We start from the raw sequence: 23,002 nt of genomic DNA, 5'->3' as shown, positions 1-23,002 counted from the left end.
CTTCTTTAGAGTTCCTTTTTTTTTTTTTTTTTTTTAAGGAATTATTCAATATCTAGCAAGAAATGCGCAGTAAACGAGCTAAATTTGGTGTGGCATTGCATTCTTGGTAATACCTCATAGCCTATCCATATCAAAATCACCTCGCAAACTATCCGAGAAAATCTAACATTATTTTTAGAGCGGTTCTCAAAATACAAAAGCATAACTGAATGTTGTTTCCCAAGTATATCAGTTGGCGGCAGCAAACGCCCAGGGCTGCTTTTCCCAAAAGCATCGCAGAGACCATTGGCGCCAGTGGCTTCTACGATCTACTTGGTCTTAGATGCTTTTGGGAAACGCCTCCCAGGACATCCTACTATGGCGAAGGCGTAAGTCGTCAATATTAATAAGCTTTTGCTGACGTTGATTGGTAACCTTCCTATTGGGAAGGCCAGTCTCATTAATATTCATTAGGTCTTGCTTAGTAACCTACTAACGGTGAAGGCTTGGCTCCTGAATATTAAGAGCAAAGCCTTCGCAGTAGTAGGGTTCGTAATTTTAAATGCAGAGCAGGTGACGTCAACCTACATGAGCGGATTCTTCGTCGCTGTTGCGCATCAAAACTACAGACTCTGACCGACGTAAGGGCGCAAATCAAAGAAGCTTCTAAGCTGTATTTTGAACACTTTTCTGCTTACAGTGGACAGTAACATCGTTTTTTTTTTAAAGGGAGTGGCCTAGCAACGTTTCAGTCCTTTTCGCGGCCGTAAAGTGTTAAATTTACGCAACAGTCAACAGCTTTTTTACAACCTAAACTGAGATTGACGACTTTGACGCATGACGCCAAACCCAAATAAAGCATCGGAATAACGGTATATAATTTTTATCATTACGTGAATGCTTTAAAGGATTGGAGACAATTTACAAACATGGACGAGAAGGTATTTACGAAAGAATTGGACCAATGGATCGAGCAACTGAACGAGTGCAAGCAATTATCGGAAAACCAAGTGAAAATCTTATGCGAGAAGGTGAGTTACATGTGAATCATCATCATCAGCTGTTTCATTGTATGTTAAAACACGTGTTCTGACAGGCGTCCCGTGGGCGCAGCAGGGCAGACTGTCTAAATGTGCAGCTCAGCCTCAGATACAGTTGCAGTCCGGCCTTCCCACTGGCCGCTTATCCGAAGATGACGGTGCCAAATGATTCTATTATTGGCCGTCTGTAAGCCATGGATGCGACTATTGGCTGTTGGCTGTGCAGCGCAGTTAGCAACCAGAGCTCGTCGGGTTGAGCCCACTTTATGTTATTCGTTGTCAGGCAGATTGGTGGAATTGCGAGTGTACCCATTGAATTATAAGTTAGCATGGATTGTAAAACGTTTAGATCCAATAGCATTTAATGGAAATGGGAGAATATGAATGACTGAATATTGGTGTTAGATATAATTTTTGTACGATTAAAGGAATATTCTGGGTTCAATACAAGTTAAGTTAATGTTGTTTACCACAAAAACATATTTCTACTCTACCTGAATGGATTTCAAGCTCAATTACACTAGTCCCATCTAGCGCTCTGTGCGTCAAGCACTAGGAAGTGTAATCGAGCTTGAAATCATGATCATGCCTAGAGACTGCAATGGCAAGATGTACAGTGAAAAAGGATTTATATTTTGGTCTGTTCTCACCCAAAACCAACTGGATCACTTCAGAAAAGGTTGATTAAACCACTGGAGTCCAGTGGATTACTTTTATGCTGACTTTATGTGCTTTTTGGGGCTTCTGGTCACCATTCACTTGCATTGTATGGACCAACAGAGCCGAGATATTCTTCTTTAAATTTTTCTTTGTGTTCAGCAGAAGAAAGAAAGTCATACACATCTGGGATGGCACGAAGGAGAGTAAATGATGAGAGAATTTTCATTTTTAATTGAACTATTTAAAAAAAGAAAGAAAGAAAAATTGAGGTTACTGTGAGGCATTTACAATGGAAGTGAATGGGGACTGTCGGTAAACGTCAAGTATCATATCTCCATCAATCAATATGTCGTTAGGTCAACCGATATATCGGTTTTACCAATTGATATGTGCCGATAGTTGCGTAGTTATTTTTTTAAATTCCTCCATGTTCCTCTGTGGCCAAAACCATTTATCTGGTGAATATATAGGCTACAAAAAGCTAAATTTGATGATATTTATATAGAGAGCATTGTAAGGGAGCCAAGACTCTGTTACCATCACTGTTTATGGACTAATTTATGGTTAATAATGCGAAATGTTATAAAACAAAATGACACAAATTGCAATTGACAAGTGATCATTGATGATCTACTATAGATGAATGATGATCTCCTGTATAGTAATTACTGCTCATACAGTATTTATTGGTCCATTTGATAATGTTTTCTGTATAGTAATTCTATTGTAAAACATTATAAATTATTGTAAGAGTGCATGTTTTGTTTCCCTTGTGTGTTTGTGTGTACAGACAATACAAAATAACAGTCCTTGGTCCATATCAGGTTTGTTTATAGTTAAAAGTCCCACGTTATGCACCAAATCTTAAATTGTTCTGGTTATTATTAGGATTTTAGTCGAACAACAAACACACGTTTGGGATTTTACTCACTTTGGACTCTTGCGGCCTCTATGTCTGTGCCCGTCACAGTATTAAAATGTGTTAATATTCAATAAATCGATTTTAAAAACTATCGGCTGATTCATTGGTTATCTGCCTTTTCCACCACCTTAGTTATCTTATCGGCAAAATCCAATAATGCTCAGCCTTTTATGTTATGTCAACATTTCAATGTTTTTCAACGTTTATTTCTCACACAGTAATGTCCAGTTGTTATCTTAAGGAGCTATTTCTACCTGAGATGACCCTTTATTAATTTCTTTAGTGTAACCAAATGAAAGCAGGTTGATTCAGTCCTGTTAAATAATGTTTTTGACTTGAATAAAACCAGATAGTTCAGATACTACCATTTCACTCAATTTTTACATCTGGAGCATTTGATCCCTCATACAAGCACTTTAGACATATTAACCAGATGCTAATATTTATTCTTCACTGGTTCATGTCAACATTGCCCCCCACAGCTTATTAGGGACTGAGGCGCAACGTAGGTTAATGATTGAGACAATTGCTTTAGTGCTTCTGTCTTCTAACCTGTTTGTTTTTAATTTCAGGCTAAAGAAATTTTATCCAAAGAGTCAAATGTCCAGGAAGTGCGTTGCCCAGTCACAGTATGTGGAGATGTACATGGCCAATTTCATGATCTTATGGAACTGTTTAAGATTGGGGGTAAATCGCCAGACACAAATTACCTCTTCATGGGAGACTATGTGGACAGAGGTTACTATTCAGTAGAGACAGTCTCACTTCTGGTGTCTTTGAAGGTAAGTGTCATCTGCCAATCAGAATGAATAGATAAAGCTTTAGCATTTACATCAGTAATACAAGAAATTCGGGCAGCTAATATCTGTAATGCATTTGTTATAAAGTGTTAATAAGGCAGTTCTTATGACTAACATGACCAACTTGTTTTTGATTTTTTAAATCCTCCAGGTTCGATATCGAGAGAGAATCACCATCCTTCGTGGAAATCATGAAAGTAGACAAATCACACAGGTTTATGGCTTCTATGACGAGTGCCTGAGAAAATATGGAAATGCAAATGTTTGGAAATATTTCACAGACCTCTTTGACTACCTTCCTCTTACAGCCCTTGTAGACACCCAGGTAAATTGGTTTGTGCATGCATTGTAACTTTGTTTTTTTTTTTTGTTAAAATTTAAATCCAAACTACAAGATATTGTACTGTATTTGTTATTATTGTACAAATAAAAGTAATTGTACAAAATATGTGAAATAAAGACATGGGAAGCAACTTGAAATTACAAAAGGGACACAGTTTTCCTCTGTCTGCACAGATATTCTGTCTCCATGGAGGACTGTCACCTTCAATTGACACACTGGATCACATTCGCGCATTGGACCGTATCCAAGAAGTCCCCCATGAGGTACAAATTCCACTGGTTAATATCAGACAGATGTCTAGTGTAACTGTAATTTTTTTAATCTTTAAGAGCCCTAGTGGAGAATACGACGTACAAAGTCTTACGAAATCTCATTGGCAGGGTCCCATGTGTGACTTGCTGTGGTCAGATCCAGATGACCGTGGAGGTTGGGGAATTTCCCCAAGAGGGGCTGGGTACACATTTGGCCAGGACATCTCAGAAACTTTTAATCATGCCAACTGCTTGACCCTGGTTTCACGAGCTCACCAGTTAGTGATGGAGGTAAAAGAAAATATGATTTCCAGTGTTGAAAGGAAGGATACATTTAGATTTTTTTTTTTTATTATTAGTCAAACATGATCATTCATAATCGTTGTGGAAGATGTTAAATGTGCTTTGTTCCATGAATAAATTAAATTGAGATATATTAAAACATGAAGATATATTAAACAGATATGAAACTCTGTTAAAGGATTAGTTCACCCAAAAATGAAAATTCAGTCATTGTTTACTCACCCCTGTGTTGTTATAACCTTATATGACTTTCTTTCTTTTTCTTAACACAAAGGGAGAAATTGGGAAAAAATGTTGTGCTCAGTGATGTCATACAATGGCAGTTTATGGTGACCACCCCTTCAAGCTTCAAAAGAACACAAAAGTATAATTCAGGAGTCTTAATATTTTATCCCATGAGATTCATGATTGTTATGAAAGCATACGATAAGGTTAGGTGAGAAACAAACCGAAATCTAATGTATTGTTTAGTGAAACTGTGGACCGACCGCTGATCTCCTGTGCGCGTTCGTGATAGGGCACGAGAGCAACAGTTCACACAGCCTCCCTCGCGGCATTGGGCAAACTCTTTTTGTTTATCTGTATACAGGTCCTCCACAGTGATAGTGACAACAGAAAACAACACAGCTGCACAAAAACCAGAGAACAGAACTTACTAAATATTTCTTAAGAGTTTATAGTCAAAGATTTGATGCATTTCTATGCCCAGACTTATTTTTTTGAACGCAGTACTCAGAAATCAAACAGAAACAAAGAGGAAGTTACAGGCAGCCACAGTCACACTGTGTCCTAACCTGACGGCAACAACACGCGATAAAAGGTATCCTTCCTATGGTAATCAGAATTCTATCGATCGCTTGTTTTCTGTTTTCAGAAACGCGGGTAACTCCATCCGCTGTGAACTAGCACCGGTCCAAAAACTTCTCCCTTTGTGTTAAGAAAAAGAAAGAAAGTCATATAGGGTAATAACAACACATTGGTGAGTAAACAATGTATGAATTTTCATTTTAGGGTGAACTATACCTTTCAGAGACATTTTTGTTTTAGTATTGTAACGCATAGGTGATAACACTCAAAAACCATTGATTACCCAACAAGATCACACGGCAAGTCGGCATTCTGTTTCCTAAAGTTCCGGTACCCTTGGATCGGCAACAGTATGCCGACTCACTGACATGCCCTTTCTCCCACTGGACATGTTTGCAATGGCTCCTCAACTTTCCCTCATGGCGCAACTGGTAGTGCGTTGCGTCAGTTGCACGGGGAGACCACAGTTCGATCCCCATTCAAATGAGGAGGTAATCATGTTTGTATGAACAATCACAAGTGTGATAAGGAGGTTGTATTTTTATTCCTATAATTGCATTTTGTCTCTACTAATGGTTAGGGTTAGATTTGGGTTTTGGTTGGGGGATAGATTCAATAAAATAAGCATTTCTCTTCACTGTTTTATAACCTGTACAGCTGAAAACATTTCTTTTTACAACTGGCTTCTGGCGACCTCTCCTGCATATAAATGGATGTCACACTTGTTTATATGCTCTAAAACATTTACCTCTTTAGCCTCTGGGGGCAGTGTTTTCAAATTTGATCAACGTGTACCGATTTCTGCTAAAGAAAAATCAGCACACACTTTTTTTTTTTTCACCAGTTTTTATGTGAAATCAGGCTGGATTACCTACTGAGCTAATACATTGACACAATATCATTTTTAAACATCATTTTGCAGGGTTATAACTGGTGTCATGAACGGAATGTTGTGACGATCTTCAGTGCGCCAAATTATTGCTACCGATGTGGTAACCAAGCTGCGATAATGGAACTTGATGACACGCTCAAGTATTCCTTGTACGTAATATATCATTTTCTCTCCCTATCCTCACATCTTGATGTGTTATAGTTCTATAACTTTGCAATTATAAATATTCATACTAACCAGGATGATTTCATTTAGTTTACAGTTTGACCCTGCGCCACGCAGAGGTGAGCCTCACGTCACTCGTCGCACTCCAGACTATTTCCTGTAAGATGGGAAGGCTTTTTAAAATAACAGTATTACAGCACTTTCTGACCGGTGGACAGTGTTCATTCACAGAAGACATGCTTATCTTTATAAATCTTTCAACACTTAGCCCTGTCCTTGGACCAAAACATGATCCATATCTGTACTGCAATAACACGACAGTAGATGCAGTCATCTCAACCAAAACACAACTGTAATATAACACTCCCATTTGCATCATGTGTTTTTTTCTCTGCTGTAATAAGAAAGCTACTGTGTTTTTGATCAGGATATCAAGGGTTTCTTTCAAACTAATGGGTTTATGTGCATTCTTCTAAAGAGCCATGTGTTTTGGAATAACATTATTTGAATATACACTTTCAATGCTTATGACTGGATAATGTACAAGTTGTGGTGAGCTTTAAACAGTGCTTTGTATTATAGCTGCATTTTCATGCTACATGGCCTCAGGTTCACAGTTAGCTGTCATCTGGCATATTTCCGACTGCTGATTAAACGATTGCCTACTGGAGTGTTTGTTACAGGTAGGTATGAAAACCTTAGTTTTAGTCCTTTTCAGTGTACCTTAAGCACTTTTTCAATGCTGTATTTGTTATCGGGCTTAGTTTACACAAAATCACCAGTGTTTATGTTTGGTTTTGCTTTTGTATGTAACTGCATTATTTCTCAATAATTTGTAAATCAGAGCACAATTAAGTACGGATTGAAATGGCAATAAAGACTCATGCTATTTATATGAAATTGTAAAGGCTGTTAGTGAAAACAATTGTAAGTCTTATGTGGTTGATTGATTTTAATTGTAGAATTAGGTTGGCATTTAAAACATCCACAAGATGGAGCTATCAGAGATGGAAATCAGCTTTTTTTTTTTAAGCTAATTTGCCTAATTTGTTTGGTACAGTTTTCTACTTTTTATTTAATAAAATCAATTGAAAGGGGTAATTTGAGCTTAATCACATAAAAAGCTTTAAATACAACAAACAGATCAACTGAATATATACCCCTGGAATACCTGCTATTACTTTCTCAACTTTTTTGCCTCTCATGAGTTTGCATCCCTTTTTGTAGACAATGATAGTCTGAACACTATAGCCAAATGAAATCTGCATATAATAACAAATAAAAGTTGGCTTCAGTTATTCATTGTTAAAGTCATTGTTTAATTTTTACATATAAGTTAATGTGGGACCTAAAAGGCACAGAGAAAAATGACCCAGCTCCAAGGAGTTATTGGCATTTTAAAAAGGTTATTAGCTTAAAACTAATTGTCATTTTTAAAATAAATCTTCTCTACCTGCAAAGGTGCAATTCAATACAAAACTATGTTCAATTATTTATAGTCCTCACATATGACATACAAATTATATTTTGGGTTTTTAAAGGAATATTCCGGGTTCAATACAAGTTAAGCTCAATCAGCAGCATTTGTTGCATAATGTTGATTACCACAGAAAATAATTTTGACTTGTCCCTCATAAATACAGTGATGCATTTACAATGGAAGTGAATGGGGCCAAGTTTTAGAGGGTTTGAATACAGAAATGTGAAGCTTATAATTTTATAAAAGAACTAACAATAATTCTTCTGTTAAAACTTGTGTATTATTTGACCTGTACAGTTGTTTAAATTGTCATTTTTACAGTCGTTTTAGGGTTTGTTGACATTACATCGTCATGGCAACGAAGTTGTTAAATTGGCTATAACTTTACACAGAAAAGGTTAGTAAGCAATTTGATCACACTGAAATCATGTTAACACACATATTGTTTACGTCTTGTGGCTATACTTTTAAACAGTGAGTATTTTGATGTTTACATTCACTTCTATTGTAAGTGCCTCACTGGAACACAGATTGCTTGCTTTTTTAAAGAAAAGCAGGGGCAAATCAAAATTATTTTTTGTGGTAATCAACATTATGCCACAAATGCTGTCGATTGAGCTTAACTTGTATTGAACCCGGAATATTCCTTTAAGTAATAATAGCTGGTTGTGTTTATTTAAAGGTTAAAGCGCTAACGGTAAAAATGAATGTCACAAGGTTTAGAACTTTTTTAATATTTACATTCCTTTGGTTGTAAAGCAAAAGTATTTTCGTTGATTAAATTAGTGTTTTATTCTGATAATTCTGATGAGTATTAATCATCTAATAAAACATTTTGTTTCTATATAAAGCACTGTATAAATACAGTCTCACGTAAATGTAATTTTCCGTTGTAACAAGCTATTTGGAACTTTTAATTTGAAATCGCACACAGTGTCTGGTTGCAGTGAGAGGAGTCGTTGGTGGTTTACTGCAGCGTGCTTCATATTCATTCGTAAATTAACCTCAGTGAGACTCTGATCTCTGCTGCGGAGTGCCGTGATTGTGTCTGACGGAGAGCTGCGCACTGTTGCACTGTAAGTAACAGCACCTTATATATATATATATATATATATATATATATATATATATATATATATATATATATATATATATATATATATATATATTTTTTTTTTTTTTTTTTTATTGGCTCCAGTAGAATAGATGGCAAACCCTATGCTGTAAGTGGATTTGTGATGTGGCATCCAGAGGTGGAAAAAGAGGTGCACATCTGGAGTTCTGATGATTTTAAGATATAACTGTAACATTGCTGAAGGTGTTTGTCACCCGGAGCATCCGTCTAATCTTTTTAAACACGAGAATTGAATGTAATCGTTCATATTTTGGTCTATGACATATGAAAAAGAAAACCCAGTGGAAGCCACCTAACCGGTACTGACTGGTCTTGAACCATTCTTTGCCATTAGGTTACAGTGATGGTATTCTAGCAAATGATCACGAAAAGAAACATGTGCAAACCATTATTAATTTACATGTATACCATACTCGTTTTAGTGCCTAAAGAGCATTAATTTCGAAACGTTTGCAAAGGCCATAAATGATCTGAAAGAAGATGCATCCAATCCATTACTACTGATATATCATAGATTCATGTGCTGTCGATAAAGCACACTAGTGGGCAAGAAATATGCTGTTTGGGGAGAGTGTCATAAACACGGCGCCTCTGTTCAAAGTTCAGTTCGGATCAGTCCGTGTCTTATCGTCATCGCGAGTGTTTTGTGTTTGCATGTTTGGAAAGCATAACATGTTAATCGTGCGTTCAGTGATGAACATTGGAAAGGGATGCAGCGCGAGCCAAAGCATCAGTCGCGCGCAGATCGAAGTGATCGCGTGTGAAACACATGAACCTTAATTTGATTTAAAGAGACACTGACCCCCTTTCATCACAGTCTGGTTTTGAAGGTAAAGTGAAACGCTTGATTTATTGTCCTCCCTTCAGCCATCTTTGGTGCATTGTTAAGACAAAATGTCACCAAGCTGCACATTTAATGCGTTGCGATTTATTTAACTGAATTCATTCTGTCTTCACGAATGCATTTTTGCGCACTGGCGAATGCAAATAAATGGTTAAATCCTGTTTTATCTGAAACGCAGCCTTGGTGAAATATTTGATCCAGAAATCGCTTTTCTATTGGTCATTTAAAAGGAAACGAATCCGCCTAATGCTGTAAACCGTCTGCTCCTAAATGACATTAATGCACCTACTCTTCATTCAAAAAACTTTACAATCTATTACCTTTAGGCCTGTTGCATAAAACACAACAATTATGTAAAGTAACATGTTCAAGCAGGCCTCTGTGCGTTCTTTATATGGAGACTATGCAGCAACTTGTGTGGTTTTTCAGCTGATTTTCAAGCCTGTCTCTGGTTGACTGGTCAGCTGTGTCAATGACATGCTGATTCAGCAGTGGCTTAATCCACAGAGGAATTTCATGTGCAAACATTATTCAGTTTTCAAGGGGAAAAAAAGAATAGAAAATGACTTTTGATGGACCAGATGTTGTTTCAGGACATTGTTTTCTCCACACAGAATGTAAAAACGTAATGGAAGGGAAAGTTCTGTCATCATTTACTCACCCTCATGTCGTTCCAAACCTGTATGATTGTTCTTCCTCTGTGAAACACAAAGTGACCAGTGGCTGTCAGTATCAAAAAAGGACAAAAATAAGTCAAGCTCAATCGACAGCATTTGTGGCATAATGTTGATTACAACAACAAATAATTATTTAGACTCCTTCATCCTTTTCTTTAAAAAAAAAAAAAAATTCGAGGTTACAGGGAGACACTTACAATGGAAGTGAATGGGGCCAATTTTTGGAATGTAAAGTTTATAATTTTACAAAAGCACTTCCATTGATTTTTCATGTTTTTTCCTTGACTGAAAATTGTTCAGTGGCCACCCAAGCAAAATTTTGGACCGCCATAACAAAATTAATGATATTCATCTCACGTTCAATGCTATATAAGCACTAAATATGCTTCTCATCTGAAACGTGCGTTTGTGCAGTGCAACTGAAGCCATCATATAACCACTAGTGCAAAGGGTCCGCTCTGCTGGATTATTTTGACATGCGTCAAAATAAAAGTTTTTCAAACACACATCATCACCCTTACTAATTGATCACAATTTTACAGCAGTAACTGTGGTATTGGAAATAACTTTACACAGAAAAGGTTAGTAAGTGATGTTATCACACTAAAAGTGATGTTATCACACTGTTAACAGGCATATTGTTTACATTTTGAGTACTTTAACATTTACAGATTGATCCCATTCACTTCCATTGTAAGTGCCTCATTGTAACCTCGATTTTTGCTTTTTTTAAAGAAAAGGAGGGACAAGTCAAGTCATTTTTGTGGTATTCAATATTTTGCCACAAATGCTGTCAATTGAGCTTAACTTGTATTGAACCCAGAATATTCCCTAAAGTTATTCACAGAAAATCTCCTCGAATCTCATTGAAGTTTCCACATATTCAAACTTGGTGCTTCACAATTGGTTACGAGACAAAGGAGAACCAGTGGTTTGAAGCCATTGACATCATATGGGTTTTGAGGGACATTAGGGTGACATTTGGGTGATTTATTCTTTTAAGCCACGGTATTTTAAATTGTTTTCAAGTTTATGATGTACATTGTTGTCCATGGCATTCACACTGTTGTGTAATGGTATGCATAGCCAGATTTATTTGTTCTGTTAAAATAAGAGGAAGGGTCTCTAAACTTTGAACTGTTTCATTTTTTTACAGTGTACCATGGCAGCCGAGCTCTCCTCCTCCATAAACATTAAAGAACCTCGATGGGATCAGGGAACATTTGTGGGTCGAGCAAAGCATTTCTTCACTGTCACAGACCCCAGAAATATCCTCCTGTCAAATGAACAACTAGAAAAAGCACGTCAGATTATTCAGGATTACAAGTAATTTAAATAAGACCCTCGTGCTCTATTTTTAAACTGAAATTGGGGGAACTTCCACTAAGATATTTGCATTTATTAATGTGTTTTTGTATGATTTGTTATTGTAACATGGGCTGGGTTTGCTTGATAGAGACATAGATACATTATCACCCTCTTCCGTTTTCTTATCTTTTGAAGACAAGGGGTGGTAAAGCCAGGTCTCAGTGAAGATGAGCTTTGGCGGGCAAAGTATGTTTTTGACTCTGCATTCCATCCGGACACGGGTGAGAAAATGCTCCTGATTGGTCGCATGTCTGCTCAGGTCCCCATGAACATGACCATCACTGGATGCATGATGACGTTCTATAGGTGAATCATGGTCTAAAACTGGAACATCTGCAGTTCTTTGTACTATAGCATATCTTTAGATGCTACTTTTTATTCAGATTGTTATTGTGCACTAATATAATTATAACAAAATTTGGAAATTAATCATAGTTTATATTTATGCTCCTTTCATGCTTGTAGGACGACTCCAGCTGTTCTGTTTTGGCAGTGGATCAATCAGTCTTTCAATGCAATAGTCAACTACACCAACAGAAGTGGAGATGCCCCCATCACTGTAAAGTAAGAGGATATTCACAGTTTTCCTGACTAACCATTCGGCGTCGCCATGATTATTCTGGTTGCCGCTGAACTGTTTTCTGGTTACGGTCTTCATAAGAAGCAATGTAAAAACTACTAATAGAAGCGTTCCAGATGGAGAACAACAACCCTTTTAAGTGTTAGTTGAAGTAAAACTGAGTTCAGGCTCAACTTGTGCAGTTTTTAGCTGACATAACAACTCAAAGTAGTTAATATCAGCGTAACTAACCTCGGTTCATAGCTTCATGTAAGGTACCCACTCCTGAAACCTTGGTGGGTAAGGCACTGTCCAAAGACGGTCATCGTGACTCTCTAAAGTATCAGCACTATGGAGCCACGTGCTTTTTTTGAAAAAAAAAATAAAAACAATGTTTATGCTAAACATCACATTATTTGGTAAGAACAAATGCTGATTCGAGTGAAAACACTTGAGACTGAAAGCGCAAACAGGCTTCCATTATGAATCGTGGAACACTTCCGCATCCCGGAAAAGGTCTATAACATTTGTACTTCAAGGAATAGTTCACCCAAGAATGAAACTCTTCTCATCATTTAGTCACCCTCATGTCATCCCAGATGTGTATGACTTTCTTTCTTCTGCTGAACACAAACAAAGATTTTTAGAAGAATATTTCAGCTCTGCTGGTCCATACAATGCAAGTAAATGGTGACCAAATCTTTGAAGTTAAAAAAGCACAAAAAGGCAGCATAAAAGTAATCCATATGACTCCAGTGGTTAAATCTTTATCTTCTGAAGCAATATGATAGGTGTCAATATTTAAGTCATTTTTTACTATAAATCTCCACTTTCACATTCTTCTTCTTTTGTTTTTGCTGATTCGCATTCTACGTGCATATCACCACCTACTGGGCAGGAAGGAGAATTTATAGTAAAAAGGGACTTCAATATTGATCTGTTTCTCACCCACACCTATCATATCGCTGCTCAAGATATGGATTTAACCACTGGAGTCTTTCATTGTATGGACCTACAGAGCTGAAATATTCTTCTAAAAATGTTCGTTTGTGTTCAGCAGAAGAAAGATGCATCTGGGATGGCATGAGGGTGAGTAAATGATTAGAATTTTTATTTTTGGGTGAACTATTTCTTTCACAGAGTCAGTGTGTATGCCAAAGGAACGGCTCACCCAAAAATGGAAATTGTGTCATTATTTACTCCAAACCCGTATGACTTTTCAGAAAAAAACAGAACAATCTTCACACAGCTTTTTGGCATAATGCAAGTGAATATTGCTTCCAGCTGTCAATCTCCCAAAAAAAAAAAAAAAAAACATATATATAATAAAAATAAAACCACAGTAAAAAAGTAATCAGTACAACACATACACTATATTCCAAGTCTTCTGAAGCCATACAGTAACCGGTACTTGCAACAGACCGAAATGTAAGTTGTTTTCTCTTAAATTAAATCGTTACTCAATTCCCAATTGGGGACGATCAAATATCCCAAATAAAATGTAGTGACTATGGTGTAGGTCATGAAGTTTGGTTACAAGATATCAAAGAACCAATGAGGTTTGATGTTATTTGATGCCCAACTTACTTAGGGTGAGTAAAAATTTACAGAATTAAAATTTTTGGGTGAACTATTCCTTTAAGTGTATGTTTAATCTTAATTTTTGTAGCATTATTCATAAATTCCTGTGATATGTCCTTGCAGCCAACTTGGCACAGCATATGTATCAGCCACCACTGGGGCGGTGGTTACTGCTTTAGGACTAAATGCATTAGCAAAGGTAATGTTCCATTGTTATTTATCAGCAAGTTCACCCTTACAATGTTACAATGTTTATCACACAGTGGTGACTCTATATGTACATCATGTAATCTCGTCAGTACTCATTTTTAGTCCTTTAACAATTATATGATTGTCTTTTTTTTCAGCATGTGTCTCCACTCATAGGCCGCTTTGTGCCATTCGCTGCTGTAGCTGCTGCAAACTGTATCAATATTCCACTGATGAGACAACGGTAAATGATTATCCACAACAAAATGCTTACAGGGAGACGTTTAACCTCATTTTACGAGATTGCTCAGCATTCCTTACTGATGTATTTACAAAAAATCTGATTCTGAATGCATGTGTCTTAAGTGTGCTTCAGTGTTCTTTAGAAAGATATAAGTAACTTAGTGTGTCGTTCCCTTTTTATTAAACAGGGAACTTAAACACGGCATTCCAGTAACAGATGAGAATGACAATCGGTTAGGAGAATCTTCAAAGGCAGCTCAACAGGCCATTACACAAGTGGTGGTGTCCAGAATCCTCATGGCCTCTCCAGGAATGGGTTTGTTTGTGATTGTGTTTCATTAAACCGATTACAGTCAAATGGAAACAAATTGTATGCTTAAATGAAAAAAACCAAAGAAGTACTAGTAAATACATCAGCGATATGTAGTGAACTATACTCTATGTTAAAAATGTATATCCTCACGAAAGAGCTTCATGTAACATTTTTTAACCTTTTCTTGTAGCCATCCCTCCATTTTTAATGAACTCCTTGGAAAAGAAGGCCTTTCTCAAGGTATTGTCAAATAATGTTTTGTAAACATTTTGTTTACTTACAGTACCTGAAATTTTAAGTAAAAAAAATGGTTTTGAACTATTAGTTGTAAGCAAATCATGCACACACCCAACTTCTGCTGTGTTGCATCTTTTCAGAGGTTTCCATGGATGAGTGCACCCATTCAAGTTGGCTTGGTTGGATTTTGGTGAGTTGCCAAAGATAGACTGATGGTCTTATAAACAGTTATTTTCTGAATGTACTGAGGAATTCAATAATTTGTGACCCATTCTTTTGTACATTCTTTCTTCCTCTTAGTCTTGTGTTTGCAACTCCATTGTGCTGTGCATTATTTCCACAAAAGAGGTGAGAAAATTCTCAAAACTGTTTTTTTGCTAATTGCTGACTCACTTTTCCAGTAAAGTTTTGTGGACATTACACATCACCTCATGCGTAGGCCCTGATTTACGACAGTCACTAATTTCCTTTTGCAATCTACCAGATTATGTGTGTGCTTCATGGGTTTATTACGGGTGATTTACCTAGAATAATTTTGCTTATAGCACGGTTGGACAATAGCATATAGTTTAGACTAGAGGTCAACCGATAGTGGATTTTGCTGACACCGATAACTAAGGTGGTGGAAAAGACCAATAACCGATTAATCGGCTGGTAGTTTTTAAAATCGATTTATACAATGTTTAAAAATGTTCTCAATCTTTCCTTACTATGCCAGGTACAGACACAGAGGCTACACGAGTCCAAAATGAATTAAATCTTATATGTGGTTTACTGTTCAACCAAAATTCTAATAATAATCAGAAAAAATGAAGATTTGATGCATATTGGGGACTTTTAACTATAAACAAGCCCGAAACACACCGGGGACTCTTATTTTGAAATGATGGAGACTTGGCTCCATTACAATGCTGTATATAAAAATGATTAACCAAATGAAGCTTTTTATAGCCTATTTATTTAGGGTGACCATACGTCCTCTTTTTCGGACCTTAAAAAAGCGTTCGGCCGGGATTTCTAAATTTGCGAAAATATCCGGGATTCGGCTTTAGTTGCATTATGATGTGCATCTGGTCTAATACTTCATTCTGTGTGCTAGTGATGGGTCGTTCATGAACGATTCGTTCATTTTGAACGAATCTTTTATGTGACTTAGAAGGATGAGTAGTCTCAGAGAGTGATTCGTTCATTTTTGTGCATTGCGCAACCTCCGTTCGTTTGTTACGTGAAAACCGCATAGGCGCTGTACAGGAAACAGAAATGATTAGTTCACCTCTCGAGTCTTCTGGTCCAAGTTGTTCGTTCTTTTGTCACGTGACAGCCATATACGCTATGCAGTGACAAAAGAACGAACGACTCGGACAAGAAGATTCCAGAGGTGAACTAATCATTTCTGTTTCTCATAATTTGTCCTTGGCTGCATTATCAATTTTTCCTTATTGGGACTATAATCAAAGTTTGCATAAGTAGACGTGCTGGGGGGGATTTGGCTATTGAAAATTTAACATTTTAATTTAATTTAAACGAAATGACTTGAATAAAGGTTCGTTCATTTTGCTGAATGAGACTCAAAGATTCAAGTCAGTAAAATGATCCGATCTTCCCATCACTAGTGTGTGTGCGCATATTTGCATTGCTTTAACCCCTCTTTGTAAGTCCCGCCTTCTCGCTCACCAACTGGTCGATTATAAGATTATAAGAGGCTTGCAGCAACTATTGGCCAAATTCCTGCCTGTCAATCTCTCCGTGAACATGCAAAGCGCTGTTGTGTTCGGCATCAAACAGTTGCTTGACAGTAGCAGCAAATGACAGCTGAGTGGAAACAATGCCCAAACGAAAGTGCAAATTTACAGAAGATTTGCACAAAAAATTCCCATGCTTTCGTCTGGGTCGAGATCCGTGTATGACATGTAAAGCTGGCACTTATGTGTCAGTTGCTAATAAAGGTTCAAGTGATTTAAAAGCACACATTAGCTCTGCAAAGCATAAAGGGTCAGCAAAAGGTGAAAGTTCATCTGGTAAATTAACGGACTACTTTTTGCGACCAGGTAAAATTGTTATCACATTGCTTCATTTTCCATGGCCATTCAAAATAATAGTAATAGTAAATGAAGGTACACTCATGGCATCAAATAATTTATTTTAGTACATGGACATTCAAAAGAATGTTGAAATTTTTTTATTTATATATATATTTATGTAATGCTAATAGAGTCTTTTTCACTGTATTAAAGTTTGCATTTATAGTAACACTGTTTTGAACCCTATTATTCCAACGCCCCCCCCCCCCCCCCCCCCCACCAATCGCCGCCCCCAGGATAGACAAACACAATGTGCTTAAGCTAACAACACAGTAAAAATTATAATCTTTATGTCTTTATTGAACACATCCCATTAAACATTCACAGTGCTGTGGAAAAAGAAAGTGAACCCTTAGGCTAAAGACATCAACAAAAGCTAATTAGAGTCAGGAGTTGGCAAACCTGTCATCCAGTTAATGAAACAAGATTGGAGGTGTGGGTTAGAGCTACTTTGACTTATAAAAAGCATTCAAACATTTTGAGTGTGCTATTTGCATCTATTGACATGGTCGATGCCTCGCAAAAAAAAGAGATCTCAGAAGACTTGCGATCAAGAAAGAGTTACAAAGCTATCTTGAAGAGCTTAGATATTCATCTGTCCACAGTTAGACAAACTGTCTATAAATGGAGATGATTTAGTACTGTGGCTACTCTCCCTAGAAGTAGCCGTCCAGCTAAGATGACTCAAAGGGCACACCGCAGAATGCTCAATGAGGTAAAAAAGAACCAGAGTGACAGTTAAAGACTTGAAGGAATCATTGGAACTGGTTAACATCTCTGATCATGAGTCTACTATATAGAAAACATCAAACAGGTATGGTGTCCATGGCAGAACACCACGAAAGAAGCCGCTGCTTTCCAACCAAAACATTGCTGCGCAGATGAAGATTGCCAAAGACCACCTTGACCCCCACAATGCTATTGGGAAAATGTTTTGTGGACTGATGAAACTAAGGTTGAATTGTTTGGAAAGAACATGCAGCACTACGTATGGTGTAAAAAGGGCACTGCATACCAACATGAAAACATCATCCCAACGGTGAAGTATGGTGGAGGGAGCATCATGATTTAGGGCTGCTTTGGGGCCTGGACTGCTTGTCATCATCGAGGGAAAAATTAATTCCCAAGTTTATCAAGATATCCTACAAGATAATGTCAGAGTGGCTGTGCGACAGCTGAAGCTCAGTAGAAGTTGGGTGATGCAGCAGGACAATGACCCTAAACATCGAAGTAAAACCACTAAAAAAGAAATAGAACAAGAAAATCCACCTTTTGGAGTGGCCCAGTCAGAGCTCAGACCTTAACCCAATAGAGATGCTGTGGAATGACCTCAAGAGAGCCGTTCACACCAGACATCCTAAGACTATGGCTGAGCTGAAGCAGTTCTTTAAGGAAGAATGGTCCAAAATTCCATCTGAACGTTGTGCAGGTTTAATCCGCAGCTACTGGAAACACTTGGTTGAGGTTATTGCTGCCAGAGTAGGATCGACCAGTTATTAAATCCAAAGGTTCACTTTTTCCACAGCACTGTGAATGTTTATTGGGATGTGTTCAATAAAGACATAAAGATTATAATGGTTTGTGTTGTTAGCTTAAGCACATTGTGTTTGTCTATACTTTATTTCCTATGTGGAAATACCAAATGTTGGACATGCAGCTCACATGTGGCTTTCACTAAATACTGATTTTAAGTATGGCCATTTATATGATTTTTATTTATGTAAAGCAAGAGAAGTTAAAAAGCAATTTTTTAATTGATTAAAAATTAGGAATTGAAATAAGAGGACAGAAATCTTGTTATTTACAGTTATAGTGTTTTATTTATTCTGTGCAACAGTGTATTAAGTTCAAATATGATTTTGTGCTCTAAATATTATTTTGGAGGAAACAAAATTGCTCATGATAAATAATTTTGAATCACTTTAATGCATGGCAGAAATCCAGCAGCATTGTGTACATGTATTTTCTTTTCTCAAAGTCTCTGGCCATGGTGTGAAACCAGGCGAATCAGATTAATGCTCGATCCTTAATACCTGCATGCGCAGTTACCATTCCTGCATATTCAATAAGGGAAAGATGCAAAAACTGACAAGACGTGCTTTTTGTGTCTTTTGATGCTATTTTTTCACATGGTGCTATCAAGTTTGCATTTTTATACACACAGACCTTTAGTAAATCAGGACCTTAGTATAAGATTTTGTTGTCTGAAATTCTGCAGCACTTCAGTTGCATTTTTTTCTAATGAAACACTTTCAGTTCTATGGCGGTGAGTCGCTTGGAACCAGAGTTACAGGAAAAAATTCGAGCCAGTCATCCTGGAGTGGAGACGGTCTATTTCAACAAAGGACTGTGAGAAAAAAATCTGTGAATCTCCACTTTACTGTAACTGTTTTACTCACTCAACATCTTGTTTGTGTGCCAAAGTTCACGTTCCTCTCCAGGACATCCCAACTCAGTCATTTTGGAAGATGTTTTGACATTTTTGACTGTTTAAATTGTTTTTAAAAGAAGTACATTTTGTCATTGCTGATCTGTGCCAGTCTTTTGTTGGACATGTGTATGACGGTGTTTATTACTGTACATACAGTACATGTAGTATGTTTTAAGTTTGCAATTGAATCTGTGTGTGCTGCCTCTTTATTCCATGTGCCATTTAATGCCATTTTCAGGAAGGATCAAAGATGGCAGATTATGTTCTTTGTCCTTTCTGTTAGTATGTATTGCATCATTGTTATCAGTATTCTCTGTTTTATCTTTTAATGAGGGTCGCTGTTTATACAGTACTGCCAAATTTCAAATTCAGTTTTAAGAAAAGTCATGGGACCTCTATACACTGATCAGCCACAACATTAATACCACCTGCCTAATATTGTGTAGGTTCCCCTTGTGCCGCCAAAACAGCGCCAACCCGCATCTCAGAATAGCATTCCGAGATTATATTCTTCTCACCACAATTGTTCAGGGCAGTTATCAGAGTTACCGTAGACTTTGTCAGTTCAAACCAGTCTGGCCATTCTCTGTTGACCTCTCTCATCAACAAGGCATTTCTGTCCACAGAACTGCTGCTCACTGGGTGTTTTTTTTATGGCACCATTTTGAGTAAATTCTAGAGACTGTTGTGTGTGAAAATCCCAGGAGATCAGCAGTTACAGAAATACTCAAACCAGCCCATCTGGCACCAGCAATCATCCATGCGATTATCTAATCAGCCAATCGTGTGGCAGCAGTGCAGTGCATAAAATCATGCAGATACGGGTCAGGAGCTTCAGTTAATGTTCACATCAGTCATCAGAATAGGGAAAAAATGTGATCTCAGGGATTTGGGCCATGGCATGATTGTTGGTGCCAGACGGGCTGGTTTGAATATTTCTGTAACTGCTGATCTCCTGGGATTTTCACACACAACAGTCTCTAGAATTTACTCTGAATGGTGCCAAAAACAAAAAACATCCAGTGAGGGGCAGTTCTGTGGACAGAAATGCCTTGTTGATGAGAGAGGTCAACAGAGAATGGCCAGACTGGTTTGAATTGACAAAGCCTATGGTAACTCAGATAACTGCTCTGTACAATTGTGGTGAGAAGAATAGTGTAATAGGTAAAGGACGGGCAAAGACGAGGTGGGAACCAGCTCAACAGTCAACGTAAACTTTAATGATATAAATGAACTTAAAACAACATAAAACATTAGGACACAGACACACACATGCAGCGCAGCCACGTGCGTCTCTCTCTCCCTCGAACTGGCATCTCAGGATCCCCTTTATCTCACTTTCCCGCTGATCATCTGATTCAGCGCCGGCCGTGCACCCTCACAGCCTGGCCACGCCCTCCTCCTCGTCACTCGTCAGAATGCTATTCTGAGATGCGGGTTGGCGCTGTTTTGGCGGCACGAGTGGGACCTACACAATATTAGGCAGGTGGTTTTAATGTTGTGGCTGATCGGTGTATGTCAATAGTGCAATCACTTTACATCATTGCCAAATACAGACCTCTGCTGCACATTTCCTTAGATGCAAATTTAATAAACAGACAGTATAGCATGGATTTAAAGAATAGTTTGATCTATTTTACTATCCTCAGTATTTTTTTAGTTCAAACCGTTAGAATGTTATACAAGAACTGATGAATAGTGTGTACAGTATGTTCATATAATTTCTTTGTTTACCAACCGTGCATGAACAAACGTTTTGTAAGTGAAAATAGTATGAGGTTAAAGTTCAAAGTGTTTGCATTGACTGTTCCAAAGTCCACTTCTCTAGCAGTTCAAGTGATGGAAACACACAGACTTCTTTTCATGTACCATATTTTCATGTTCATCTTTGTTAAGGTATTCAAACACAACAGTCTACATGAAATTAACTTGAACAATCTAACAATATAATAACTAATGGAACTCAGAAAATAATTTTGACCAAGCACACAATCCAAATAGTATTTATTTCTTGCTAGTGGGACACTTTCCATTTATGAAGTGGTACTTTGACTTTCCTTATAATCCGGTCCTGCTGGTTAGCCAATTCTATTTTTAAAGTATAAGATTTTTTTTGGGTCGTTAATCTTTGTGAACTTTCTGTTTAATGGACAAAGTCTCCATGTGTTGGTATTCATGTATGTTTAATGTTTTAATATGAAACCTACAAACTGTATTGAGAAAGAAAAAGCAGCTCTAGTTGGCTGTGTGTTGACCGGTCTGACCTTTGTTGTTGTGAAACTTTATGTGCCATATTTGTTAAGTTCATGAAGGTAGTCTGTTTAATTGTGAAAAAAGCACAACATGTCTTGTTCAAGATCCTCTGAAGGTTTCCCCATTTTCTTTTAGTAGTCTTTGGAAGAGGATGGATAGGAAACAATTTTTGTTTTTTATTTTTTGAAAATTATTTTTGGGACAAATTTTATATGGATGGATCCCTTCTCCACTGGGTCCAATGAGGATGTTATAACAAGAGGACCATTGTGGGCCCCAGTCATCTTGAGATCAGTAGGATCTTTTGACAAGAATTTACAGCACATCTTTTCTTTTTAAAACACCTTTAAGAGGTAGTTTAGTTACATTTTCTAATTATATATTAAGTAAAATACTCTGAATACAATATTTTCCTTGACTAGAATACATTCCCTTGTGTAATAAACACAGCACAACACTGTTTATTTCCTGATCTCGTACTATGAAATAAGTAATTCATCAAGGCATCTGCATACTTGGCACAAAATGAGAATACTCTGAGGTGGCAGGGGTGATTAACCGGACTGCTCTTTAAATGAACAAGTTGCTATAATTCACACAATAATTTGTTTACAGCAAATGAGATGGGTGTAAGATTTTTAAGATCAATAAATTGTTTTTGTTTTTTTACAGTGTGGGGAAATATTACACTGTGTAGATGACACTGTACTGTGTGGATTACCTTAATGAAATAAAGAGTATTACAAAACAATGGATCTTTTTATTACTAGGCTATGCAGTCAGCTGCCCCATGGCCAACAACAAGGGCCTGTCCTCCTTAAATTACACAAGTTAACCAGCGCAATATCAACTTGATTTTAGGATTGTGGTTTTTTTTGTCACAGTCTGACCGATTTGACATATGACAATGTCAATTAAATTGACCTCAGCTGGTTGTGTTGCTATCCAAGCCATGGAGATCTACAATTAAATAAAGCATAAATAAAATGTTTAAAGGGCAGAGCCTTGTGGACACATTTTGAAATTATTTTATATATTTTTTTATTTTATTTTTTTGCTAAATCAAAACAATACAATAACAGGCAACATTGTGTAACTCCATAGGTACAAAAGGGAATAAATTAATAAATAAAATCTTTATACAACGCCAAAAACAGATTTATAGTGCTTAACAATAGACACTTTTTTTTCTCCATTTTTTATTATCTTAAGTGATTGTTACAGAAAGCCTTGTAAGATGGAAGAGATTTGGACATTCTACTTTTGTGAATATATCATTTACCAGATGAAATTATATAGTTTAATAAATAGTCCATACTTTTGTCTTCATGTTCAAAGTAACAAATAATATCTTTAACAGACAGCATTATATTTAGATTATTATCCACAGAAAAAAGAAGAATGACATAAAGACTTCCATATTTTTTTTAACAAAAAGAATATTCTTTT

At 37.0% G+C, this 23,002-nt stretch overlaps 2 protein-coding genes across 3 annotated transcripts; both read left to right on the top strand.

Moving 5' to 3' along the window:
- Positions 1-554: 554 nt before the first annotated feature.
- On the top strand, positions 555-7,460 carry LOC127413127 (serine/threonine-protein phosphatase 2A catalytic subunit alpha isoform-like). Its single transcript, XM_051650011.1, has 7 exons — positions 555-1,010; positions 3,174-3,383; positions 3,553-3,726; positions 3,918-4,007; positions 4,125-4,286; positions 6,028-6,146; positions 6,253-7,460. Exons 1-7 carry the CDS (start codon positions 909-911, stop codon positions 6,323-6,325), a joined length of 930 nt encoding a protein of 309 aa, XP_051505971.1. The 5' UTR covers positions 555-908; the 3' UTR covers positions 6,326-7,460.
- A 1,124-nt stretch (positions 7,461-8,584) lies between these two features.
- On the top strand, positions 8,585-19,738 carry LOC127413126 (sideroflexin-1-like). 2 transcript variants are annotated; one of them, XM_051650010.1, is made up of 11 exons: positions 8,585-8,718; positions 11,455-11,624; positions 11,802-11,972; positions 12,132-12,230; positions 13,930-14,005; positions 14,154-14,239; positions 14,427-14,554; positions 14,742-14,791; positions 14,929-14,978; positions 15,089-15,136; positions 19,126-19,738. In XM_051650010.1, the coding sequence occupies exons 2-11, from the start codon at positions 11,461-11,463 to the stop codon at positions 19,220-19,222; spliced, it is 969 nt and encodes a 322-aa protein (XP_051505970.1). In that variant the 5' UTR covers positions 8,585-8,718; positions 11,455-11,460; the 3' UTR covers positions 19,223-19,738. The 2 variants fall into 2 exon arrangements, with proteins under 2 accessions (XP_051505970.1, XP_051505968.1); XM_051650008.1 differs by lacking the exon at positions 8,585-8,718 and adding an exon at positions 9,371-9,607.
- Positions 19,739-23,002: the final 3,264 nt, after the last annotated feature.

This window comes from Myxocyprinus asiaticus, chromosome 22, assembly GCF_019703515.2.
Source record: "Myxocyprinus asiaticus isolate MX2 ecotype Aquarium Trade chromosome 22, UBuf_Myxa_2, whole genome shotgun sequence".
Taxonomy (NCBI): Eukaryota; Metazoa; Chordata; class Actinopteri; order Cypriniformes; family Catostomidae; genus Myxocyprinus; species Myxocyprinus asiaticus.
The sequence above is the reverse complement of the archived record's forward strand: the minus strand, read 5'-3'. Positions and strand labels throughout refer to the sequence as shown.